Below are 27,660 nucleotides of genomic sequence, written 5' to 3' on the forward strand. Positions count from 1 at the left end.
TGAAGGAATGATAATAATGCTAATAATAATTTATTTTTTGAGGACTCAATGTCATTTCAGGCACTGTCTTAAGCATTTTACACAAATAATTTTACTGAATTACCAAAACAACACTATATTTATTTATATACAATTGTTATTTCAATTTTACACATCAAGAAGCACAAAAGGTTAATTAATTTAACCAAAACTGGAGAGCTAGTAAATAATGGAGGCAAAATGTAAATCCAGACAATCCTCCGAAACCATCCTTTTAACCATTTTGCTAATAAAATCTCAAAAAATGTAATCACTGAAATAGAAAATAAATAGGTTAAACAATAAAATAGATAAACAGTTGAAGAAAGAACTAGCAAACTGGAAGATAGAGATTAAGAAATTACCTAAAATGCAATGAGATAATGAAATGAAAATTTGGCAAGACTAATTAAGAGTCATGAGAATAGAATGAAGTCTAGGAAACTTCTAACATAAATTTCTGAGGGAAAGAATTCAAATAATGCTGCAGCAGCATAATAATAAAGAGATAATAACCGGATATTTTCTAAACTTGAAAAAAGGCATGATACCTTCGACTTGAGTTATGAATCTCTAGCAAAATAAATCCACATTTAGACAAATCATAGTGAAATTGCATAATATCAAATATAAAAGTCTTAAAGGCAACTGGAGAGAAAAGATAGATTAATTATAAAGAAACAACAATTAAATAGATTTCTCAAAGAAAGTAGTAGAAGCTAGAAGACCATAGAATACAATATGACAACTGTTGTGCAGAAAGCTATGCTATTGATCTTAAATTCTGCTTTTGGACTTTTTGGACAAATAAACTCACAGACCCTATCAGAAATGATGGGAAAGTTTAAGTTCTTAAAGAAAGAAATTGATTAAGAAGAAGTGGAATGTAAGAAGCCATAGATAATGTTTAATGTGAGTATTAAGGTAAAGAAGGGATGATCATACAATACAAACAAGTTCAAACTCCTGATCACATGATACTCCAATTTCATCCTTTGAGGCCCTCCATGAGCTCCAGGCACATGGCACTGGCAGGCAAAATATAAAATGTAAAAAAGCTGTGTTAGTTTTATAAAAAGAAAATGAAAATTTCCATGGACCAGAAACAGAAAATCAAAACAGAAAATGTAAATGAAGAAAATAAGAAAGCAAGGATATCAAGAGAAAGAACATGAAAGCATGGAAATAGAAAGTACAGAGTTCTGAGCTGGGACTAAATTTGATGTGCCTGAGGAAACCTGAGACTAATGTGTTTGAAGTGAATTATGCAAGGGGAAGAGTGGTAGGAAGATCTGTAGTATTAGTTGTAGTCCAAAACAGGCTTAGGTTGAATTTAAGTGAGATAAAATAGAATAATAATAAAAGGGAAAAGAACAGACTATTTAAATAAACAGTAGTGAACAATTTATATGTGTTTGAAAAAAAGTTAAATCCCTACCCCTCATTTTAAATTAAAAAAAATACATAAAGATAAAAACAGTAAAAGTTAGATTCCTACCTCATACCACATATACACATAATGTATTGAGTGAATATATAATAAAACTATGGAGGCATTGTAAGAAAATATTAGAATGTTTTATAACATGGCAACATGGTCTGATAGAAAATGACAGAAATATAGGAAACTTAGAAGTCAAGATTTAAAAAAATTGAGTTCAGCTGTGCAAAAACTAACCTTCCATATTTTAAAATTCACTGTAAACAAAAAGTGAAGTGAAAGATTGTACAAAAATATTGGCATCACATACAATGGAGAAATGGTCAAAAGCATAATGTTCAGTAGTTGTTTTCACAGTGGCATAAATAGACTGGACATGAGTATGAGGGAACTTTCTAGAGTGATGAAAATACTTTAAATCATGATAAGGGTTTGGATTACTTGAATGCATACATTTGTCAAACTGATGGAACTATGCACATAAAATCTGTGTATTTCACTGTTATAAATTATGTCTTAATAAATAGTTCCTATAAAAACTGTAAGAAAAACACAAATGACATAGAAAATGGGCAAAGGCTGAACACAGGACTCTTTCTCTCTCCTGCTGCCATGTGAAGAAGGACATGTTTGCTTCCTCTTCTGCCATGATTGTAAGTGTCCGGAGGCCTCTCTAGCCATTTGGAACTGTGTGTCAATTAAACCTCTTTCCTTTATAAATTGCCCAGTCTTGGGTATGTCTTTGTTAGCAATGTGAGAACTAACGGACACACCCCACAAACTGATTTCCCAGATGTTATGGGTGGAGGTATAAATTGATACAGCCTTACCTTAGAAACATTGAAGACTATTTAACAAGAATATTTAATATGCATAATCTAGCAATACTAGATTTACAAATTTATCCTTCAGATAGTTCAGCAGGAGTGCATAATATGCTTGTACAAAGACATTTGTTTGAACTTTGTTTTTATAATATGAATTTTTTTGGAACCTCCTTAATGTCCACCAGTGGTGAGAAGGATTAAAATATATTATGATAGTACTTAATGCCACTGAACTGTACACTTAAACATGGTTAAAATGATCAATTTTATGTTATGTATCTTTGCTACAATAAAAAAGAAAAAAGTTATGATTTATCTATATAACACACTACTATTGAGACTTTTAAAATAGTATAATAGATCTATTTGAAAATATTTCATGATGGTTTGTTAGATAGGTATACTTCTAAATGTTTATATACTTACATGTATGTATAAGTATGTACACAAAAATCGAAAATTATCTAGAGAGCTACCTGTAAAGGTTTTAGCAATAGTAAACATTTGTGTTAACTTACAGGAAAGACTTTAACTTTTTACTTTATATACCTCCAAATGTTTATTCATTCATAAGAATGAGTGTCTGGTTGTTTTAAAATTAAAATACATTGCTTGAGCCCAGGAGTTTGAGACCAGTCTGGGCAAAATGGTGACATCTGGTCTGTACATAAGACGAAAATCAGCCAGGTTTGGTGGCATGTGCCTGTAGTCCCAGCCACTTAGGAGGCTGAGGTCAGAGGTTTGCTTGAGCCTGAGAGGCAGAGGTTGCAGTGAGGTGAGATTGTGCCACTGCATTCCAAATTGGGTGACAGAGCGAGACCCTGTCTCAAATTTAAAAAAGAAAAAATAAGATACAGACTTCAAACCATATTACCAAGATTTCAAAAATTTTGTGAATAAAAAAGACACACTGTATTCATAAAGCTTCTAGGGGCTGTAGTAGATACATAATTTTGGATGTGGTATAGGTTGGCCTATATATACAGAATATGTGACTAAAATTAACTGTAATCACAATAACTTTTTATGTAACTTTGTTTTAATTCTAATTTGGTAACAGTGACTCAAAATAAATAGAATCATATTTTAGGTGGAAACTCGATGACCCATGTAAGTGGCAGGGCTGGAGTTCTGTGCTGTCTGGGCAGAGAAAGCACTTGGACTGAATGATGATGGTCACAGCTCTCTCTGTGAAGTCCTGCAGAATCACTGACCTTGAGTTCATGTGCTCTAAGCTTCACTGTCCCTCCACCCCAAGATCCTAATTTATTTTATTCCATCCTGTTTTCTCTTGTAAATAGAAGAGCACAAGTTGACCTTTCTCAAAAGAGCCAGCAGGAATCTGGTTCTGATAACAAAGTTCCTGTCACTCCTGTGTCTATTGGTTCTCCTAGGTAGTTTCTTCAGGGCTGCGCCAACTTCACTTCACAGTAGATCAGTAGATGAAGGAATAGTGCCACGGAGAATAGCATCCAGAAGAGGTATACTGGAAAGCTAATGCCCCAGGATCTCTGAAGAACATATCAGGTCTGAGGCTTGGGGTCATGGATGGTTTTCAAAGGGCAGAATCCTCCATAACCTTACATAGCGTCTTCATAGTCCACATCCGTAATGTTTGCTTTCCTCAGCCTGGAATAGATGTCTAAGGAAACCTGGAAGCAAAGGTTAGGACTATAACAGGGAAGACAAGCAGAATATGCCTCCGCTGGTCCTCTTCCCCAGTCAGCTTGGATGCATCTTATCATGGCTCATCACACAATGCAAAAATCAGGGCCTCTTGAAAAACTGTGGTCCAAGGCCAGCATTTTCAGAGTGCCTGTATCCCACTGGCAGACTACAGAGATGATCCTGATAAGCTGCAAACTGATGCAAACATACAATGCCTTTCCTCATTCTTATGGGCCATTGTTAGGCAGCCCCATGGGCTGTCATCTTTTAAAAGGTTGTCAGAATTTTATGTTCATAAATTAAATTTAGCATGTCACTGGAGTTTACCAAGGATTTGAATTTTGTCCTGAGATATTTGGCTGCCACACTACACTAGACAAAACTGCAAAGCACCTACTGTTTTTGCACACATGCACAGAGTTGGAATTTCTGCAGTTTTAAGGAAGTATTTTTGTATCAGCGATATCTTGAATTATTCAAAGTTTACCAAATGCTAATTTTTAGTGACACAAATTACTATTAACTTAGGTTTGTTCAATATTAATTTAGTTGCTGTAGATTGTTTGGTTAACCTTATAATACAAAGTGATGGATGTATGGCTCAATAATATTTTAGGATAAAGATTTTCCAATAAATAGAATTTTGAGACTAGGTATGCACCCTAGTTTAACTAAAAATCATTCATGTGTGCATTGCTAAAGTAAGTGAATTTGTAAGCCTCCAAAATTTCCTTGTACAATGACCCTTTATTGTTGTAACTACATGTTTTTACCTCCATTGCATTGGGAGATAGAGAAGAGGTAGACCATGGGATTTTTGCTCTAAGTGGCTACAATTTAAGAAGTTTGAGAACCAGTCCCCAGAAGAAAGAAAGAACATGGAGAAGAGAACAATAGAGACTCTTACCTGGTCCTCCATATGTGTCCCCAGGGTTTCTGCTGCGGAGAAAAGGCAAGTGCTATGACATTCCACTTACATTTAAAGTCCTTCATTAAACTTGTGTTAAGAAAAGCTTCTTCCTCTCCCATCTATTTCCCATTAATTGATTTCCATTAATATTTTCTGTCTTGCTTTTCTGTTTATCACAAGTATGATTCCCTTAGTAGCCAGAGGAAAATTGGCAGCCTGGGGGTGGGAAGGTAAGTAGAGCCCCTATGCCAGGAGGGGCCTTTATACGTCTCAGCTATTCTGGGCAGACCATGTGTAGGATGGGACAAAAGCAACAGCTAGGCAGCTGTGCTGGGGTTATGAGGAGCGTGTCAGGCTACTCAAAGAGGGCAGGCAGAAGCCATCACCTCTGATGCTGCCACATGACTGGGGAGTGAGGCATAAAATGTAAGCCTTACAATGACACCTTATTGTTAACTACATGTTTTTACCTCCATTGTGTTGGGAGGTTGGGAAGAGGTAGGCCATAATGGGATTTTTGCTCTTTCTAAGTGACTATAATTTAAGAAATTTGAGAGCCCAGCCCTAGAGGAAAGAAAGAACCTTAGCATTAGCTCTGGGTTCTACTCAAGGTAGCTCCAGACCCAAGGACAGCCATTAAGTATACACAGTGATGCTCACAGCCTTCTGCTCTGAGGAATGCTGTTGTCTGCCATGCACAGCCACTGATTGTTCTCTTGGTTCTAGGAAAGACAAAAGTTAGAGAGGAATTTACTCCCCTGTGTCTCACCTGCTGCTGATTCCTGCTCCGGCTGGTTATAGTACACCAACGAATAAACATCACGCCCACTTACAACATTCACTGCAAGAGAAGGAAGGAGACTTCATGACACAGCTCCTGATTCCTGTGTTTAAAATTACTCCATACCTTCCACCTGTCACAGCCATGAAGACAGGTAAGTCATTTGTTTGCAGTAGAGGCTGGGGCACAGCAAAGTCAGGTCTGGCTAGCAGATGTTATCCCATTGTCACTTCCCAAGCTTGCTGTACCAACTTTGGCCTGGGTCATTTGGAAAGGCTCACCATTTTCATATGTAGGCTGTAGCTGTCCTGGGGTAGGTGAGTTGAGGTAGGGGAACTCTTGGGGTACAGGGCTGGGAAGGCTCCTGCAAACACAGAGACACATGTTACTTATCTGAAATTACATCCCAGATAATGCAGATATCACACTGAAGGAGAGAAGCCTATGACAAATGGTCCTGAGCAGAATACCGAGTTATGGGGAAATGAGCAGCTAGAAGGCACAGCGGTGTGGCACGAGCCATGGCCCTCTGCACAGGCTGTGGGGCACTGCAGACCAAGCACATGAGCGTAAGGCATGGTATTGCCCATTCCCAGAATAGTGTCGTTTGCATCATGAGTGCTCCCTAAATATTAAACGAATAAATATTGACTCACTCCAGATGCAAAACACTTTGCTTGGCAGAACAAGCAACTTGAGGAAGGGGCAAAAGAAAATGCTCCTTCTTGTGCAGATACCAGTGAAAGAGTGCTACTCTCATTTGAAAAAAAAAATCTGTTTATTGTTGGCATAAATGATAATACATTATATTAAAAAGACAACTAAACATTGGTATCTCTAGATGGGAGTATTTAAAAAAATATTTTCCTCCTCTAAACATCTAAAGAATTTCACCAATAACTGTTCGGTATGTTTATTCCTGTCTGTCTTACATTCCAGAAATGTACACGTATCTTACCTACCCTAAAATACTTTAAAACTTTCAAGAGCTTTTTATATTTTCACACCTCTCAGCACTCAACGGAATGGCTTACAGATCCTCAAATATTGGTTGACTGATTGAATGAATGCATGATCCTGGTGAAAGCTATGTGATTTTATTTTTATTTATTTATTTATGGGACAGAGTCTTGCTCTGTCACCCAGGCTAAAGTGCAGTGGTGCCATCTTGGCTCACTGCAACCTCCACCTCTCAAACTCAAGGGATTCTCTTGCCTCAGCTTCCTGAGTAGCTAAGACTACAGGCATGCACCACCATGCCCAGCTAATTTTTTGTATTTTGGTACAGATGGGGTTTCACCATGTTGCCCAGGGTGGTCTGGAGTCCTGAGCTCAGGTGATCCACCCACCTCAGCCTCCCAAAGTGCTAGAATTACAGGTGCAAGCCACCGTGCCCAGCTGCAATGTGATTTTAATATTCTGCAGTGGTATTGAAAGGGAACAATAGGAAAAATGACAAAAAGATTTAAAATCGTTAATGTACGAAATCTAAAAGAAGGGAAGTGACGATGAATTGTTCAAAGCTGCCAGTAGGAGAACTCAGGAGTGAGTTCTGGGTATAATAAAACAGAAAAAAGTTCAGGAGAGAACAAATCTAAAACTATTTTTAAAATAGATTTTTCTGCATTATTGGCACATACAGCGAAAACAGGCCTCACCTGAGTGGATCCCTGGTTGAACGTCTTCCTGCAAAACAAACAAATGAGCATACACATAAATGGAAGAACCCTCACTGTCAGTGCTCTTATACACCCTGCACAGGGATATGCCTCATGCTTAGATGCCCATTGCGGGTGCCACTGTGTGCCCAGCAGACATCCTGGCAATCATTTCCAGAGCCTTCATTTCACAGATGGAGACTCGAGTCCTGAATAATTAAGTGAGATTCCCAAAGCCAGTTAGTACCAGATCTAGGACCTGGGACCCAAGTCTCTAAACTTGTACATTTATTATATGTTTTGGTTTTGTTTTACAACCACACCACCCAATCTTATTGTGACAAAAGTCCTTGGAGGCAGGTGCTGCCATAACCATGGTATAGATGGTGTGAGGTACCCAAAGATGTCAGAAAAGCTTGGAATTTAAATGAGAATCTCGTAGTGTCCTCTCTTGCCCTGTCTCCAACTTCCTCAGTGAAGAGGAGACCAAGGTTAAATATATAAATAAATATGTAATTACCAATCGTGATAACATGTGAATCTAAATAACTTGGAACTCATAACGGGAGAGGACAATTGCAGGCTGTGTAGGCCAGGCAAAGCCTCTTGGAAAAAATGACATTTCAGAGGAAAGTTGAGAAATTTCCAGCAATAAGTAGAACATGTGGACGTGTGAACGTGCATTTCAGAGAGAAGAAAAAGCATGTGACAATACTTGAAGGTGACTAAGAATTGATGCACTGACTTTAGTACTGGGACATAGTCAGGATAGCTGGAACTGCTAACCATATTTCTCTTCTGTGGCAAATTATTTTAAATAGTTACATTTGTTTGTTTGTTTGTTTGTTTGTTTGTTTGTTTGAAAGAGAGTCTTGCTCTTTCACCAGGCTGGAGTGCAGTGTGCGATCTCGGCTCACTGCAGCCTCCGACTGCTTGGTTCAAGTGATTCTTCTGCTTCAGTCTCCCAAGTAGCTGGGATTACAGGCATGCACCACCACACCCAGCTAATTTTTGTATTTTTAGTAAAGACGGGGTTTCCCCATGTTGGCCAGGATGGTCTCGATCTCCTGACCTCGTGATTTGCCCACCTCAGCCTCCCAAAGTGTCGGGATTACAGGCGTGAGCCACCGCCCCTGGCCAAATCATTACATTTTTGTATAAAAGTTAAATCACAGAAGCACAAAATATCACTCGAACCTCAACTGATAGCACATGAGGGGTGGAGAACTTTACCAAAAATGTTACACTATGTTAATAGGCACTGTTCCTACCTGCTGGGGTTTTTGGCAGATTCACAGGCAAGGTGGTTAACAGCATATACATCTTTTGCGGTATACATGTCACAATTTCAGTGAAAACAAAGATCACAGTAACAAAATGCCACTCTCTTTTAAATACTAACCTATTTTTCTTTTGAGGCCGTAGCAAAATAATAAGGCCACAGTGGCAGGACCAAGGGTGCCGAGGAGCCCCTCAATGACTCCTGAGGTAAGATGATTGCTTCTGGCCCCAGTAGGCACTAGAGGGAGAGACCTGTGCATGATCTGCTCAGAGGAAGGGCTTGGGGCTTAGAGAGCAGACATCTTGGGTGTGGGTTTTACCCAAGGTCTGCTCTTCCAAGTGGCGATTTATTTATTTGTCTGGGGACTTGTGGCTTATCACATTTATGAAAAGAGAAGACAGGCACCCAACCTTGAGTTCTCTATGCCCCTCCGATACATCACTCATGACAGCACCTCACACAGAGGCCCCACCATTGGTGGCACACCCCCGGAAGCATAGTGGAACCAGCAAAACTCTCCCAGGATGCTGGGAAGGAGACATTGACCAACACAGTTCCATAGCCTGAGCTATACCTGTGAAGTTGAGTGTCACCTCCTCACTGCGCTGGGCCCCCAGGCCATTGTTGGCCTCACAGGAGTAGTTTCCAGAATGTTCTGCAGTCAGGGAAAGGTTGAAAGAGGCTCCTCCTCCAGAGGGGGCTGAGCTGCTCCCCAAGATGACATCCTCGTGATAAAACCAGTACAGGATTGGATGAGAGCCTCTCAGGGCCTCACAGTGAAGCTTCAGCACATCCCCCACCACAGCCTGGGCCCTGGGAGCCCTGACCATGAGGATGGGACGAGACACTGGGACTGAGGGAGATAGTAGACTGTAAGAGACAGTCTCTGACAATGCAGCAAACCCATAATCCCTGCCCACCGATGCTCAGCCCCATTGAACTTCCTCAGCATGCCCCAGGGAAACTTTGTGTGCCCCAGGGAAACGTGGAGCCCAGTTTGTGACTGGCTGGCTGAATGGAGGGTAGTGGAACTTACTTCTGACAGTGATGCTCACCAGCCCACTGGGTCTGGGACCATAGCCATTTTCAGCTACACAGTAGTATTGCTCAGCATCACTCTCCCTTGCTGTAGGAATCTCATACTCTGCTGTCAGTGAACGCTGGGTCTTTGTCTGAAGGTTTAAACCTATAGCCCCTTTGTACCAAAGGAAGGTGATGTCTCCTGTCCCCATAGCAACTGAGCAGATGAGGACCAGTCTGTCTCCCTCCATCACCTGTCCTCCTGGGGGCTGAGTCTCCAAGCTCACATCAGCAACAGGGACCCCTGTGTGAACACAAGATGACATAGGAAGACCCTGAGTAGGGAGAGTTTCAAAGACAGTAAGTAGATGTGATAGTCCTGAAAGCAAAGAGCATGAGTGAAGTCAATGACATATATAGCTTAATTTGGGTGAGGGGGAAGGGTCTGCTGATTGATTGGGTGATGGTGATAGGATAAGAAAGACACCATAGTATTACTATAGAAGGTGTAGCATCAGCTCTCTCCTTAGAACAGTGTGACTTCCACTACCCTAATCTCTCAAACTTTCATTTTTTCAAGGCACAATAGTATAGTAAAGTGATTATAAGTCCAAATTGTAAATCGAACTGCCTTGTTTGAAGAGTGGTTCCAACTCTTTTACTCGCTGTGTGTGCTTGATCAAATTACTCAACTTCTCTGAGATACAATTTCCCATATGTAAAAGATTGCTGGTAATGACAGTTATCTCCTGCAGTTGGAGGGTTCACAATTACACAATATCTGTGAAGCACTAGGATAGGGACTGCCATGTATAAACTGCTCAATGATTATTGTGGTGGTGGTGGTCCAGTTTCACCAGTATTGAGTTTTTAGCAAGCGTGGGAGAGCACAGCCTTTTGGAAGTATTAGACATTTGCTTCATGGCACGATAGAATGGCAGAGGATGTTGGAATTGTCAACGCTGACGTGGAATAACAAGATGAATTACAAAGCACTCTTTTCTTTCTATTTTTTGGAAATCAAGCTCCAACTGCCCTTCCATAAACCCTGCTCCGGTAACCTATTCTACATATTCCTTCGGCAAAGCCTTCTCTGAGTACCTCAGTCCTTTATCCCCCTTGTCTGTAGTCAACAGCCAGTCCTACACAATGCAGCATCACATATTTAACCCTAGTCATTCAGAGTGCTGGCTGAGCATCAACTTCGTGTAGTCAGGGACCAAACATTATGCAGCTCTTCTCCCCACACCTTCCAGCACAGTGAAGACACACAGTAAAGGTTTCCTAAATACTCTCTGTTTGCCTGAATGGAAACAGACTGAATAAGGGAAGATCCCTTAAGGATCCTAATAATGAGAGAAACTCAGGAATATCTTTCAAACAGCTCCTACTCTTGCAGAGATATAACCCATAACAGTGAGGATTAGCCTCTTGCCACTGTCCTTCTCAGCCTATCTATCCTGGCAGACTGACCCCACTGACACTCACGGTGCACATTTATCTGGGATCTCCAGCTCCTCAAGACTTTGGATGCCATTGTCTGTGCCTCGCACCAGTAGGACCCTGAGTCTTCTTTCCACATGTTGGCGATCTGGAGCTTGGGAGAGCTGCTCCAGCCCGGGCCCAAGGCCTGGGCATCTCTGAAGAAGCAGAACTGGAACTGGGCATCTGAACTCTGTAGAGAGGGCATCTTACAGGTCAGGTTCACTGGGCTCCCCTCTGTGGGATGGGAGGGGCTGACTATCAACAACAGCCCTAGAGAGAGGAATTAAACACAAATGATTAATGGAGTTCAGAGTTTCTGGTAAGAGGCACTTTGTGTCACAGCACTTGCCAACAAGACTCAAAGAAACAGCCAGTTGGACACACAGGCCACTCCACAAGCCTCCACCTCCCCGCACTGGCCCATGGGTCTTCCATGAACTCACCCTGCTCACGCCTGGTACATCCTGCCCCTGTGCAGTGTTATCTTGCAGAAGGCAACCCTTACCTTTGACTTGGATCTTATTATTTTTTGAAGTTCCTATCCATAAACCAAAAGTACCTTTCTTGAAGCCAGTACAATAATATTGAAGACTGTCACTGGAGTTGGCATTGGAGATGGTGAAGCTTGAAGTTTTATTCAAAGTGAATATGCTTCTTTTATCCTTGTAAGCCATATTCATTATCTTCTTCTGTTCCCTTTCCCCTGGCATCTCAGAACCACACTATCTTTTTCAAAAACAGAATATGGGACCTGCAGGGTTGATCTGTCCAGGAAAGACATAGGAGAATCCAATCCCCTCATCGCTGACTCTGTCCTGCCCCTATTATTGCTGTTTCCATTAGAAGCAATGGGGTGTATTTGCTTGGAAATGCCCAGTACCCACCATCCACACAGCTTCTCTACAAACCTCTGTAGAAACCATGATCTAAAGAGCTAATTTAATCCTTTGGGATATTAGGGGCTCTTTTCTTTTTCTTTTTCTTTTTTTTTTTTTTTTTTTTTTTTTTTTTTTTGAGACAGGATCATGTTCTGACTCTCAGGCTAGAGTTCAGTGATGCTATCTCAGCTCACTGCAACCTCAACTTCCTGGGCTCAAGCAGTTATCTCACCTCAGCCTCTCAAGTAACTGGGACTAGAGACACATGCCACCAAGCCCAGCTCATTTTATTTATTTTTTTTTTTAGAGACAAGGTCTTATTCTGTTGCTCAGGCTAGTCTCAAACTCCTGGGCTGAAGTGATCCTACCGCCTTGGCCTCCCAAAGTACTAAGTACAGGGGTGAGCCACCGCTCCTGGCCTGGGGCTCTTTTCTGGTGATAAGATGATAAAGTTGTGCTCTGCTCTCTCCTCATCTCCCCAGTTTGCAGCAGCCCGTAGAAATGTCACAACACCTAATAGATATGGGTTGTGTGGACATTTGTTTATCCAATCCTCAGAGCCTCTGCCTCTTGAAAAATATTATACTTTCCCTAAGACAAAACTTCTTTCTTTCCTCACCAGAAGAAAATGACAAGTGCTTTGGATTAGTAAGGGGTGATTCCTAGTTCAATATCTGTAATCTCTAAGTTCTTTTCTGCTGAAATTTTTTTTTTTTTGGAAACTTTTAAACATCAGTTCCATCCATAGTACCAGAATATTCGCTTTGTCCTAAGGCATGGAATATCTTAGAGTCACTGTCTTTCCTTGGAAAACTGTGGTCCCCAGAAGACTGACCAGTAGCACAGCTCTTGGAGCTCAGCAGGGCAATAAATAAAAAGGTATTTAGGCCAGGCGTGGTGGCTCATGGCTGTGGTCCCACTACTTTGGGAGGCTGAGGCTGGTGGATCACCTGAGGTCAGGAGTTCAAAACCAGCCTGGCCAACACAGCAAAACCTTGTCTCTACTAAAAATACAAAAATTAGCCAGGCATGGTGGCGTGCGTTTGTAGTTCCAGCTACTCCCAAGGCTGAGGCAGGAGAATCACTTGAACCCAGGAGACAGAGGTAGCAGTGAGCTGAGATCACACCACTGCACTTCAGCCTGGGCAATAGAGTGAGACTCTGTCTCAGAAAGAAAAAGCGGGGGGGCATTTAGTATTTGGGCATCTGTAACCCACTATTCTCAATGAGGCTAGAGTGGTGATGAAGTGGGAAACTGGACAGGACGGATTGCAAGGGTCTGGAACTCAGTCTTACAGCTCAGAACTTGTTTCAGATAATTCTTAGATAGCAGAGACTATCTGGAAAATACCTGGTGAGAGAAACTTGGTTTCCTCATCTTTGATATGGCTTTGGATTTCTGCTTAGGCTAGGACTGGGCACTTGGGCTTAGGGGTAAAGATGAGACCAGACAAAAGGCATGCATGGTATTAACACAAGTCGTGAGTTAGACTTGGACAAACATTAGATAAGGAACCTAGACGGCTAGACTGACTCTGAATCTTTCTGGTCACAGGAATTGCTAGGGTACTTGAGAACTTGTGTTCCCTAGTTGCACTTGCAGCCGATGTTCTTGAGGTGGCAGGACAATCTCTTTTAACTCTGTGGCTAGTATTTTCTGCACAAGATAGCAATTTTTACATTTTTAACATGAAGCATGATCTAATGAAGAGTCCTTGGTGGGGAAAGGAAGTCTCTACTCTCCTCCTCTGGTAAAGGTAAGACTTTGAGTCAGGATCAGAGCAATGAAGTAAGTTTGCATAAACCAGAGTCCGAAAGAGAAAATGAGTTGGGGTAACAGGTGTGGCTGCAGAGGAGAGCTAAAAATAGGAAGGAGGCAGCAGTACTACTTCATTCCACACATGGCTGGAGGATTCACTCTAATGTTCTCCGTGGATGCGTGATTTCAGCATTTCCTTCATCACCCATGGTGATACACCCAGCCGAGGAGCACAACTGGGAATTGGAACTCCTGAGGCTGGGAGGACAGAGATGCTTCTAGCATGAATCTTCAGCACCCTTTGCCTTCCTTGTGCAAACAGTGTCTCCCTCCCTGTGCTGGGACTTCCCAGAAATAAGACTGTGTTCTTGAGAAGGTCAGAGCAAGACCTATTCACCCCACTGAGCAGACATGTGTCAGGTGCAGAGACTGATGTGAAGACAGAGCAGCCCAGGCCCAAGGGAGTCACTGATGTTTGTACACCTCAGTAGTTGTCACCCTGATATGTTTTGGGCAGGAAGGGGCTACTAAGACAGCAATCCGCAGGCCTCCTGTGCTGACCTAAGTAACAAAATACCCACAGACCTTGAAGAAGAAAAGGAAGTGCAACTCACCGGCGGGTTCACAGAGTGGAGCTGGGAGAGAATTCAGCAGAGATCAGTACAGAGCAGCAAATCCCACACATCTCCAAAGTTTAAATCCTCCGAGAGCTTCCCCAGCACCACACCCTCCATCCCTTGTACCTTCCCTGCATCTCTCTCTTCCTCCCTCCTTCCCTCGTTCTCTCTTCTCCCCTTCCTTCTCTCATCTTCTCTTCCTCCCTCCTTATCTTACCGCCGCTTCTTTTCTTCTTTCTCTCTGCTCCTTTCCCCATATTCTGCATCACCCACAGAGCACCTACCCACAGAACAACACATGGCTCTTTTTTATGATCAGAAAGTAATTGCCAATGACTTGTGTTGTCTGTGATTAGGAGGTGGCGTCTTTACTAATTACTTAGCAGCTCCCTCCTCAAGTTCCTTATTCCCACTCCCACCTCCTCCTCTCAAAAGTCTTGAGGGTCCAGCTTTGTATTGACTGTTTCGTGGGAACAACAGAGTCAGGCAAGGAGAGTGCAAAGCCTCATACTCAATGCATAGAGACCCTTTGTTTACCAATTTCAGATCAAAGGAGGCTTAGGTACAGAAAAGGAATTCAAATTTCTCCAAAAATTCTCTTCTATCCAAAGGATTTGACCATAATATTATGGCTCAATGATGAAGAAAAAATAATTCTGGGGAAAATGCAGGCTTTGTAGCTGGATGACACAGATTTGAGTACTGGCTCTTCCTCTTACAAGCTGTGTGACTGTGGGAGAAATGTTTCACCTCTCTGTGCTTTAGTTTCCTTGTCTGTAAAGTGTAGATAATAGTAGCACCTACCTCACAGAGTTTTTGTGAAGCTTAAATAAACTGATATTCTTAAGGAGCTTAGACTAGTGCCTGGAATTTACTTATTCAGTAAATATTGTGTCATTACTATCATCTATTTTAGCCAAGCTTGGTTTGAGACACTTACTTTTTCTTAGGCTAAATGTTTACTTGAATAATTAGTTCCTTAGGTAAGAGAAAATAATCAATAGGAGGTACTATAAAATCATATTTTATACATTTATCCATTCAACAAATAATTTGAAGTGCTCACTGTATGCCAGACATTGTGCATGGCCCTGGAGTGATGGGAGTGAACATGAATGATGATCTTTGATGTCAAGAAATTTATAGTACAGTGGGAGAGAGCCAATTTAAAAATAAGTATATAATATTCTTTCAGAGAGTGATTGGTGCTCTAAGAAAAATAAAGCAGAGAAATAAGATACAGAGCATCTTTAGATGGTCTTAACTGTTTAGATAGATTTAGATAGACTCAGTAAAAACCTAAATGAAATCAGGAAACAAGTCTTCTGAATATTTGGGAAAGAGCATCTGTGGCAGAGAAAACATCAAATGCAAGTATCCTGAGGAGGAAATACGCTTGTACAAGGAGGAATGAGAAGGCAAGGGCGGCTGGAGCTGACCAAGTAAGGGGGCAGGGGGTCGTTATCGGTGTCTGAGAAATAGGAAGGATCCAGTCATGGGCACTTTATGGACTTGGCAATAGTTTTGGATTTCATTCTAGGTGTGATGGGGAACTATGGACAGTTCTTGCTTAATTTACAATATCACTCTGACACCGTGAGGAAAACAGTATAGAAGTGCAAGAAAAGCAAGGAGAACATTAGTGGGAATTTAGTGTAGGGGAGTAAAGATAGTGGTTCAGATTAGACAGTGCTGGTGATATGAAATGGTCAGACTTTAGTATAAATTCTAAAAGTAGAATTAATAGGAATTGCTATGGATTAAATAGAAAGTGCAAAAGGAGAGAGAGGAGAATTAAGTATGACTCTTAGATTTTTGGCCACAGAAACTGGAAGAATGGTTCTGACATTTCCTGAATTGGAGAAGTTGTGGGGGAAAATAGGTTAAGTTTTGGGGTGGTGGTAGTACGGTGGAAGATCAAGAGATCTGTTTGAGTTTAAGATGCCTGTTAAACACCTGATGTTAAGTTTAAGATGTTTATTAAGATGTCTATTAGATACCAGAATGTAAGAGGTATTTAAAAGAGAGGCCAAAGCTAGAGAAATAAGCTTGCATTTAAGCTTTAAGTGGCACATGAGGTGACATAATTATATAATTTGGGGAAGTGAGTATGGATGAAGTCTAGGTATCAACTTTGAGGATATCCAACATTTTGAGGTCAGCAAAGGATCCAAGCCAGACGCCATGGCTTATGACTGTAATCCCAACACTTTGGAAGGCTGAGGTGAGAGGATTGATTGAGGCCAGAAGTTTGAGACCAGCCTGGGCGGCAAAAAATAAATTTATTAAAAAAAAAAAAAAAAGTTTGTTGAGGGGGATGGAGTTTCACTCTTCTTGCCCAAGCTAGAGTGCAATGGCACAATCTCGGCTCACTGCATCCTCCACCTCTCGGGTTCAAGGGATTCTTCTGCCTCAGCCTCCTAAGTAGCTGGGATTACAGGCATGTGCCACCACAACCAGCTAATTTTTTTTTTTTTTAATTTAGTAGAGACTGGGTTTCATCATGTTGGTCAGCTTGGTCTGAACTGCTGACCTCACGTGATCCACCTGCCTTGGCCTCCTAAAGTGCTGGGATTACAGATGTGAGCCACCACACCCAGTCAAAAAAATGTTTTAATTAGCTGAGTGTGGTTGCATGTGTCTCTGGTTCCAGCTACTCATGGAGCTGAGGCAGGTGCATCACTTGAGACCAGGAATTCAAGGCTGCAATGAGCCATGACCATACCACTGCACTTCAGTTGGGGCAACAGGGTCAGACCCTAACTCTAAAAAAATTAAATAATTTAGCAAAGAACCTGAAAAGCAACAGATACTGAATTAGAAAGAAAACCAGCAGAATATGATATTCCAGAAGCCAAGTGAAAAGTAGTTCCAAAAAAAGAGTGATCAAATGCCCCTGAGAAATTGAGTAAATTAAAAAATTAAAATTGACCCCTGGATGCAGCAACAAAAAGATGGTTGATGCTATGTGCAAGAACAATTCAATGGAATGGTAAGAATGAAAGACTGATTTAAGTGGGTACAAGGAAGAGTGAGGAAGAATTACAAGGACTTAGACGAGTTTACCAGGGGTTAGGAATGGGGGAAGATTTGACTATAAAAGGGATTGAGGGCATAAGAAAATTTTTTTCTTTTATTTATTTATTTATTTATTTATTGAGACAGAGTCTCACTCTGTCACCCAGGCTGGAATGCAGTGGCATGATCTCAGCTCATTTGTAACCTCTACCTCCCAGGTTCGTGCAATTCTCCTGCCTCAGCCTCCCGAGTAGCTAGGACTACAGGCATGGACCACCACACCTGGCTAATTTTTGTATTTTTAGTAGAGATGGAATTTCACCATGTTGACCACGCTGGTCTCGAACTCCTGACCTCAGGTGATCCACCTGCCTAGGCCTCCCCATGTGCTGGTATTACAGGCTTGAGCCACTGCGTCCAGCCAGGAAATTTTTGAAGGGATAAAAATGTCCTGTATTTTGATTCTGCTGGTGGTTATGTCGCTCTAAATCTTTGTCAAAAATTATAGACAGTGTTTCAAAAAAGTAAACCTTAATGTAATGTAAATTAAAAATAAATATTAAATAAAGAATGAAAGAAAGTGAAGCAAAGACAGCAACTCACTGAAAACTTTATGTTTTGCTTTATTTTATTTTTTTGAGACAGGATCTTGCTCCGTCACTCAGGCTGGAGGTCAGATCACTGCAGACTTAACCTCCTGGGCTCAAGTGATCCTCTTACCTCAGCCTCACAAGTAGCTGTGACTACAAGCATGTGCCACCATGCTACACTGTTTATTTTTTATCTTTATTTTTTATCTTTCGTAGAGACGAGATCTTGCTATGTTGTCCAGGCTGGTCTCAAACACCTGGTGTCAAGCGATCCTCCTGCCTCAGCCTCCCAAAGTGCTGGGATTACAGGCATGAGCCACCACACCTGGTGCACTGAAAACTTTATAAAGGGAGACAGAAAAATGGTGTAGTAAATGGAAGCCATATTTGTAGTATTTTAAGGGAAAAGACATTGTCGGTGATGTTGGCAAGATGGCTGACTAGAGGTGTCTATTACTCGTCCCCTTGCCTCCTAAAATACACTGAAACAATAAGGAAACAACTACATTTTGACTGGAGTGTCTAAAGGAGAGCACTGAAGTATAGCAGGGGAGTGGCAGAAACCTTGCGGAGCACAGAAACTCAGGATGGCTACATAAAGAAGGCAAAGGAACACCCTGCCTCTGCAACCCTGTCTCCTCAGTCAGGATCAGCTTGGAATGCAGGCTGGGATTCAGGCCTACAAGGGGTTTTTCCCGAAAACAAAAGGTAAAGAAGACCCCAGAAGCCCCCATTATATCTGTGGACACTGGCAGTCTTTGTTGCTGGAGTATCCTGCAGTTCTCACAGGCCCTAAGTCCAGTTTTGGAATCTGCCTGGAGTTCATGTGGCTGCATTATGCTAGAGTAAGAGCCCATATTGTGGCTCCTCCCTTCCATAACCCAAGCTACTACTGCACAGCACCATCTTGAAACTAGAGCAACTACTAGAGTGTGTTCTGTTCTTGGGGGCAGTAGTCACTGCGTCTATTCATCCTTGAGGCTTCACCATCATTGCATCATGCTTACACACAGTAGTACACCATCTGCTAGCCAAGCTGCCCTGCATCCTAACCCATGGGAACAAGCTGTCTAGGAAGCATTCCATTTTCTCCATCCTAGTGGCTTCAGTGCCCCAACCCCAGGGACTCAAAATCTAGGCTCAGGGAGACAGCTGTGATCCTGTCACTTGAGTCCACATGACACTCTGCCCTGCCAAGGAACAGGCTGTCTTGCCCAGTGGGGAAGTCAAGCCTTATCCAGAAAACCAGCCATGTGCTTGCCTCCTTGGCAAATGACCCAGTCGGGCATCCTGCCCCTAGGGAAGCCACAGCTGAGCCAGCAGACCAATTGCATGCCCCCTTGGTGTGAAAACCAGCCTGGCACCTCACCCCTGGGGAAACACAGCACCTGCCAATCTGTATTACTCTGGCCTTCCTGGTCAAACAACCTAAGTGTCCTGCCTGGATCTGGACTAGCCCTCTGAAGCCTGAGCTGCTGACGCACACCATTTCCTTGGTGTGATGGTGTGATATGGGGGAGTGAGCCCAATATTGTCCTGTTCCCTGCTCTCCAGAGCTGAAGCCACAACTGCATCCTATCACCATTCCAGGATTTTTGCTGTCACTACACCTGGCATCATAGAGCCAGGGCCACTACTGTGTCCCACCACTCCAGGGTCCAGAGTCACCACTATGTAATACACTCTCTCCTGGTGCCTGAGTTGCCACTGTGTCCATTGACTCTGGGATTTGATTTGTACTTGTGATATGCTTCCCAGTGTCTGAGCCTTTGGAAAGCCCTTTATCCTTAGAGCCATAACAGTGCTGTATCTTGACCCCCCAGGATCAAATCACAGCTACAACCTTGCCCCTTGACTTCCCCACTGGGCCTGAGATACTGGAGAGTGCTTCAGAGTCACATTCTTTGCCTTGGTGAAAGAGCTGTGTCCATCTATGCCTAAGACAATGAACCTACATCCAGGCACAGATGCCACAGCAGTGGCACTGTGTGCAGGACAATGAGTGCAGGACCACAACCACCTCAAGCATCTGTGCCCTGGAACACAGTACTACCGTGCCTGCCTGTGACCCATGCTGGGAACGAACACCAAAAGAGACCCTCTCAGGTATGAGGGTCTATGAGGAAAAGAACAAGAAGATCCCTAAAGCTCTTGCCACTGAGAACTGTAACAATCTATCCTGCCAACCACTACCCCCAGAAACTCCTACAGTCTAGGACACTGAGGCACACACAAGCATTGCTGACATTGATTACTGCTGAAGAAATTACACAGAGACCACACTACTATGCTCACCTGGAACCAAACCAATGCACCTTCCTCAACTAAGGATCCATTGGTGCCCTAGGATCAATCTGCAGGTGAAAGTCTTTTCTTACAAAAGCTACTCTAAAATTGAAAGAGGAGACTCTTCCACCAGATGCACAAATGTCAAAGCAGGAACACAACAAACATGAAAAAGTAAGGAAACATGACACCACTAAAAGAACAAAATAATTTTCCAATAACTAACTGGAGATTTATTAATTGCCTAAAAAATTCAAAATTATAATCTTAAGGGAACTCACTGACTTATAAGAGAATACAGATGAAAAGTTCAATAAAATCTGGAAAACAATTTATGACCTAAAGAGGAAATTTGAAAATAGATAGCTATCATGAAAATAATCCAAACAGAAGTCATAGAGCTAAAAAATTAAACGCATGAAATAAAAATTACAATTGAGAGTTTCAACAGTAAACCAGATAAAGAAGAAGAATTTCTTTTTTTTTTTTTTTTTTTTTTTTTTTTTACGGAGTCTCGCTCTGTCACCCAGGCTGGAGTGCTGTGGCTGGATCTCAGCTCACTACAAGCTCCGCCTCCCGGGTTCCCGCCATTCTCCTGCCTCAGCCTCCCGAATAGCTGGGACTACAGGTGCCCGCCACCTCACCCGGCTAGTTTTTTGTATTTTTTAGTAGAGACGGGGTTTCACCGTGTTAGCCAGGATGGTCTCGATCTCCTGACCTCATGATCCGCCCGTCTTGGCCTCCCAAAGTGCTGGGATTACAGGCTTGAGCCACCGTGCCTGGCAAGAAGAAGAATTTCTAAACTTGAATACAGATCTTTTGAAGTACCTCAGATAGCTGAAGAAAATTTTTTTTTAAATGAAAAAAGCCTACAGGACTTTTGGGACACCATTAAGTGAGCAAATATTTGTATTATTAGAGTAGTAGAAGAAAAAGATATAGAGGAAGTGATGGAAAGCATATTTGATAAACTAGTAGTTGTAAACTACTCAAGTCTTGGGATGAATATGAACAACCAGATCCATGAAGTTCAAAAATCCCCAAATAGATTTAACCCAAAGAGGTCCTCTCCAGGTACATTATAGACAAATTGTTAAAGGTCAGGTAGAAATAGAATTCTAAACACAGAAGAAACATCAAGTCACACGTAAGAGAATTTCTGTAAGAGTATCATCAGATCTATCACCAGAAATCATGCAGGCCAGGAAAGAATAAGATGATATATTTAAAGTGCTGAAAGAAGAAAACTTTCAGCAAGAATACTATACGCAGAAAAGATGTCTTTCAGAAATGAAGGAGAAATAAAGTCTCACCCACACAAGCAAAAGCTGATGGAATTCAAGACCATTAGACAAGCCTTAAAGTAACTGCATAAGAGAGTGTTCCAACCAGAAGTGAAAGGACAATAATTACTCCATGAAAACATGTGAAGGTATACAATTAACTGATAGAGGTAAATTGATCATTAAATTCAGAAAATCTCATTATTGTAATGGTGATTTGTAAATATTTCAAATCTCTAGTATGATGGTTAAAAGTGAAAATGGTCAATAATAACTACAGCTGTGATAAGTTGTTAAGAAGTATACAATATAAAATATGTAACATAAGGCAACAAAAATATAAATTATGGGGGCAATGGAAAATGTCTAGACCAAAGTTAAGTTATTATCAGCTTAAAGTAGTCTATTATAACTATAATATTTTTTATATAAGCCTCATGGTAACTGCAAAGAAAAAATTGACAGCAGACACATAAATGGGAGAGAGAAAAGAATCAAAGCCTAGTGCTTCAAAAAATCCACCAAAACACAAAGATAAATAACAAGAGAGAAACAAAGGAATGAAAGATCTACAAAACAATTAGAAAGCACTCAACAAAATGTCAGGAGTAAGTCCGTACATATCTATAGTAACCTTGAATGTAAATAGATTAAATTATTCAATTAAAAAATATAGAGTGGCTGAATGGATTTTAAAAAACAAAACCCAACTATATTCTGCCTGCAAGAAACTCTACCTGTAAGGACGTACATAGACAGAAAGTAAAAGGATGAAAAAGAAATACCATGAAAATGGAGAACAGGAATAGCTATGCTTATATCGGATATAATAGAATTTAAGTCAAAAACTATAAAAAGATGCAAAGAAGGCCATTGTATAATGACAAAGGGGTGAATTCATCAACAAGATATAAACGATTTTAAACATATATACATCCAACACTAGAGCACCCAAATATGCAAAGCAATTTTATTAGATCTAAAAGGAGATATAGACTGCAATATAATAATAGTAAGGGACTTTAACACTCCACTTTCAGCAATGGAAAATCATCCAGAAAGAAAATCAACACATAAATATCAAATTTAAACTACACTGTAGACAAAATAGATCTAATGGACATTTATAGAACATTTCACCCAATAGCTGCAGAATTCACATTTTTCTCATCTGCACATGGAACATTCTCAAGGATAGATTGTATTTTAGGAAACAAAATGTCTTAACAAATTTAAAAAGATTGAAATTATATGAAGTATCTTCTGACCACAATGGTATAAAACTTGAAATCAATAACACAAGGTACTTCAGAAACTTCACAAATACATGAAAATTGAACATCATGCTCCCAAAGAACCAATGAGTCAATGAAAAATAATTTAAAAAGAAATTTTAAAATTTCTTGAGGCAAATAAAAATGGAACCACAACATACAAAAATCTATGAAATATAGCAAAAACAATTCTAAAAGGGAAGTTTATGGCAATGAATGCCTACATCGAAAATAGAAGAAAGATCTAAAATAGGTAACCTAACGTTTCACCTCAAGGAGCTAGAAAAACAAGAACAAATTCAGCCCAAAATTAGTAGAAGGAAGGAAATCATAAAGACTATGGCAGAAATAAATGAAATAGAGACTAGAAAAACAATACAAAAGATCAATGAAATGAGTCAGTTTTTTAAAAAAGATAAACAAAATTGACAAACTAGTCAGACTAAATAAGAAAAAGGAGATAAAATTCAAATAATAAAATCAGAGATAAAAAGGGGGCATCACAGCTGACATCACAGATTATAAAGGGTAAAGGATTATAAGAGACTATTGTGAACAATTATATGCAAAGAAATTGGTACCTTAGAAGAAATAGATAAATTCCTGCACACGTGTAACTTCAAGATTGAATTATGAAGAAATAAAAAATCTGAACAGACCAATAACAACTAAGGGAATTCAATCAGTAATAAAAAGTCTTCCATCAAAAAGGAACCTAGGACCTGATAGCTTATTGCTGAATTCTACCAAACATTTAAAGAACTAATACCAATTACTCTCAAACGATTTCAAAGAAATTAAAAGAAGAAAACACTTCCATACTCATTCTAGGTAGAGGCCAATATTACTTTGATGCCAAAACCAGACAAAAACACAACAAAAAGAACAGGCTGATATTTCTGATGGACATAGATGTGCAAATTCTCAACAAAATGCTAGCAAACCAAATTCAACAGAACATTTAAAAAATTCATTTACCATGATCAATGGGATTCATTTCAGGGATGAAAGAATGGTTCAACATGCAAATCAATAAACATGATACATCACATTAACAAAATCAAGAATAAAAATCACATGCTCAACACATGCACAAAAAGCATTTGACAAAATTCAACATCCATTTATGCTAAAAACTCTCAGAAAATTAGGTATAGAAGAAATGTACCTCAACATAATAAAGGTCATATATGACAAGTCTATAGCTAATATCATACTGAATGGGGAAAAGTTGAAAGCATTTCTCTAAAATCTAGAAAAGACAAAGATGTCCACTTTGGCCACTACTATTTAACATAATAATGGAAGTCCTACCCAAAGTATTAGGCAAGAGAAAGAAAGAAAGGACATCCAAATTGAGAAGGAAGAAGTTAAATTGTCCCTGTTGGCAGATGACATAATCTTATATGTAGAAAACTCTAAAGACTTCACCAACAAAATTTCATCTAATAAATGATAAAGCTCTATGTCACTGATTTGGGCATCAACTTCACCGATGAAGTTGCTGGATAATAGATAGATAGATAGATAGATAGATAGATAGATAGATAGATAGATAGACAGACAAAACATATAAATCAGTAGTGTTTCTATATACTAATAGTGAACTACCTGCAAAAGAAATCAAGAAAACAATCCCATTCACAATAGTTATAAAATAATAAAATACTTAGGAATAAATTTAACCAAGGAGATGAAATATCTCTATAGCGAAAACTATAAAACATTAATGAAGAAATTAAAGAAGATGCAAATAAATTGAAAGATATAACATGTTCACGGATTGGAAGAATAAATATTGTTAAAATATCAATACTACCCAGAATCATCTACAGATTCAATGCAATCTCTATCAAAATACCAATGACATTGTTTTCAGAAATAGAAAAAGCAATCCTAAAATTTGTATGGAACTAACAAACAAACAAATAAAAAACCCTGAATAGCCAAACAACCTTGAAGAAAAGAAAAGCTGGAGATATTACACAACCTGACTTCAAAACTCTAATAATCTACAAACCTATAATAGTCAAAACAGCATGGTACAGGCATAAAAACAGACACACAGACCAATAGAACAGAATAGAGAGCCTAGAAATAAGTCCACACATTTATAGCTCACTGATTTTCAACAAAGGTTTTAAGAATGCATAATGTGGAAAGGACAGTGACATCACTAAATAGTGTTAAGAAAACTGGATATCCACCTACAGAAGAATGAAATTAGATTCTTATCTCTCACCATAGACAAAAATCAACTCCAAATGGATGAAAGACTTAAATGTATGACCCTGAACTGAAACTACTAGGAGAAAACATGGGGGAAAGCTCTATGTCGCTGTTTTTGGCGGTGATTTTTTGGCTAGGACCTCAAAAGCAAAAGCAATAAAAACAAAAATAGACAAACGGGATTACACACAACCAAAAGGCTTCAGCATAGTAGAGGAAATAATCAACAGAGTGAACAGACAACCTACAAAATAGGAAAAAGTACTTGCAGTCAAAAAATCTGAGAAAAATTAATATCCAAAATACATAAAAACTCAAACAATACTAACAACCCTATTAACAATGGTCTAATTCTCAAAAGAAGACATGCAAGTGGCCAACAAGTGTATTAAAAAATGCCCAACATCACTAATCATCAGAAAAATGCAAATCAAAACCACAATGAAATATTACCCCATACCTGTGAGAATGACTATAATCAAAAAGACCAAAGATAACTAGTATTGTCAAAGATGTGTAGAAAAGAGAATCTTCATGTGCTGTTGGTGGGACTGTAAATTAGAACAGCTATTATGGAAAACAGTATGAAGGCTCTTAAAATATAAAAAATGGAACTGCCATATGGTTCAGCCATCCCACTACTGGACACGTATCCAGAGGAAATTAAAGCAGCATGTTAAAGAGACATCCGCAGTCCCACATTTATTGCAGCACTATTCACAATAGCCAAGACAGCATCAATGTAGATGTTCATCAAAAAATTAATGGATAAACACAATGCAGTATATATACATGATGGAATACTATTCAGCCATAAAAATAATGAAATCCTATCATTTACAACAACATGGGTTAGCCTGAAGGATATTATGTTAAATGAAATGAGGTAGGCACAGGAAGACAAGTACTGCACTCTCTCACTCATGTGGAATCTAAAAACGTTGATTTCATAGAAGGACAGGGCAGAATGGTGGTTACGAGAAGCTTGGGTAATAGTGGGGAAGGAGGAATGAGGAAAATGTTGCTCAATGGGTATATAATTACAGTTAGATATGGGGGGGGGTGTCCAGAATAGACAAATATAGAGAGACAGAGAGTAGACAATATTGCTTGTGGCCACTGGATAGAGCGGTGAGTATAGGTGAGGGGGTTGGAAAAAAAATTGGGGATGCCTGCTAGTGGGTATGGAGTTATTTCTTGGTGATGAAAACTTTCCGAAAATGATTGTGGTAATAGTTGCACCACTCGGTGATTGTAATTAAAAACCACTGGATTGTATAGCTTAAATGGTGAATTGTGTTATATGTGAATAATATTTCACATATTTTTAAAATAAAAGGTATTGTAGCATGTTTGTATACTTATGAGAATAATTTAGATTGAAGAAACATATTGATGATGGAGCAAAGTTTTTGAGAAAGTAAGAGGGTCTTGGGCCCAATGCACAAGTGGAGAGTCTTGTCATCAACAGGATGAGGGGCAATATATTCGTGGTAGGGGAAGAGAAGGCAGTGTATGTGAATGCAGAGTTGAGTAGGTTGACAGCAACAGAAAGATGAGAGAGTTTTCTTTTGACTGCTTTTATTTTCTCAATGAAATATGAAGCAAGATTATACAATGAGAGTGAACAGAGAAGTTTGAGGTGACAGGATAAGGTATGCAATAGTGATCATGGAGCAACATGGATTATGAACATGTAGGATAATTGCCTGGCATTGCTGCTGGCTACCTGAGATTCAGGGGTCCTACACTTAAAAGGGGATAAGTCAGCAGGGTTGTGCGTTTAAAAAGAAAATCCCATTCAGCTGTTTATGCCTGGGAGTGAAGCATGCATAAAGGCGTGTAAACCTGAGAGTGCTATGGGGGAAAAGAGATGAAGGTGTACTCGAGGGAGTGTTGTGTGGTGAGCTGCAGAATCTGAGCTGAGTACCATGAGAAGTGAGCACATGAAGTGTAGTCACTGATAATGGAAAAGTAGTCCTGGGGTAATTGTTGGAAATAGAGTGCAGAAGAAAGTGAGCTAGAAACACAACTTACTGGGGACGGCGGGGGATGTATACTGAAAACAAAGGATCATAGGATGATAAGTTCTAAGGTTTGACTGTGGGAATGGGGAGTCAGAGAGGGATAAAAGGAAATAATGTTGGTAGTAAGAAGGACAAGGAATTCAGAGGTCAATTTATTATGTAGATTTTTTTTTTTTTTTGGCAGCTGTTGAAAACACTAAGAACAAAGACAATTATTGATGGACAGGAAGACAGACAGGGAACACTTCCTATGACATAAAAACTGAAATGATAGTTTTTTTGAAAATTCTGGCTTTTTGAAGTATCTACAACTTTTTGCCTGACTCTGAGCCCTCAATGGAAGTGGAGATCTGAGCATCCCTGAGCATTATCTGACAGAACCTTCATCCTAAGAAGTCCTTACAGCCCTTCAGGAAGCAGAGCCCAAGCGTGAATGCATCCCATACCCTGCTCTGAGTCGTCCAACTCACCACAGATCAACAGCAACAGCCTCGGCAGCATGAGGACCAGGTCAGGGATGGTACCTAGAGATGCCTCTCATCAAAAAAACAATGCACCTCAGAGTCGAGCAGCAGCAGCTCATCAGAGGTTTGAGGAAGTTGAGATCAG

The 27,660-nt window shown here is 40.2% G+C and overlaps 1 protein-coding gene across 4 annotated transcripts; it reads right to left on the bottom strand.

Moving 5' to 3' along the window:
* FCRL1 (Fc receptor like 1) lies at positions 1-27,660 on the bottom strand. Of its 4 annotated transcripts, none has more exons than XM_050779674.1 (11): positions 27,522-27,660; positions 14,342-14,362; positions 11,094-11,360; positions 9,622-9,909; positions 9,160-9,438; positions 8,706-8,822; positions 7,304-7,331; positions 5,927-6,009; positions 5,634-5,705; positions 4,862-4,890; positions 1-3,938 (listed from the first exon to the last, which is right to left on the bottom strand). In XM_050779674.1, exons 1-11 carry the CDS (start codon positions 27,550-27,552, stop codon positions 3,867-3,869), a joined length of 1,287 nt encoding a protein of 428 aa, XP_050635631.1. In that variant the 5' UTR covers positions 27,553-27,660; the 3' UTR covers positions 1-3,866. The 4 variants fall into 4 exon arrangements, with proteins under 4 accessions (XP_050635631.1, XP_050635623.1, XP_050635635.1 ...); XM_050779666.1 differs by having other exon boundaries at positions 4,862-4,893; XM_050779678.1 differs by lacking the exon at positions 14,342-14,362 and having other exon boundaries at positions 4,862-4,893.

This window comes from Macaca thibetana, chromosome 1 (genome assembly GCF_024542745.1).
Source record: "Macaca thibetana thibetana isolate TM-01 chromosome 1, ASM2454274v1, whole genome shotgun sequence".
NCBI lineage: Eukaryota > Metazoa > Chordata > Mammalia > Primates > Cercopithecidae > Macaca > Macaca thibetana.

Coding starts and splice junctions, on each gene's coding strand:
- FCRL1 (XM_050779666.1), bottom strand. CDS start 27,552: ATGCTGCCGAGGCTGTTGCTGTTGATCTGTG. Junction 11,361..14,341: donor TCCACTCTGTGAACCCGCCG/GTGAGTTGCACT, acceptor TCCTCTCTCTAG/GGCTGTTGTTGATAGTCAGC. Junction 7,332..8,705: donor CGGCCTCAAAAGAAAAATAG/GTTAGTATTTAA, acceptor TTTGTTTTGCAG/GAAGACGTTCAACCAGGGAT.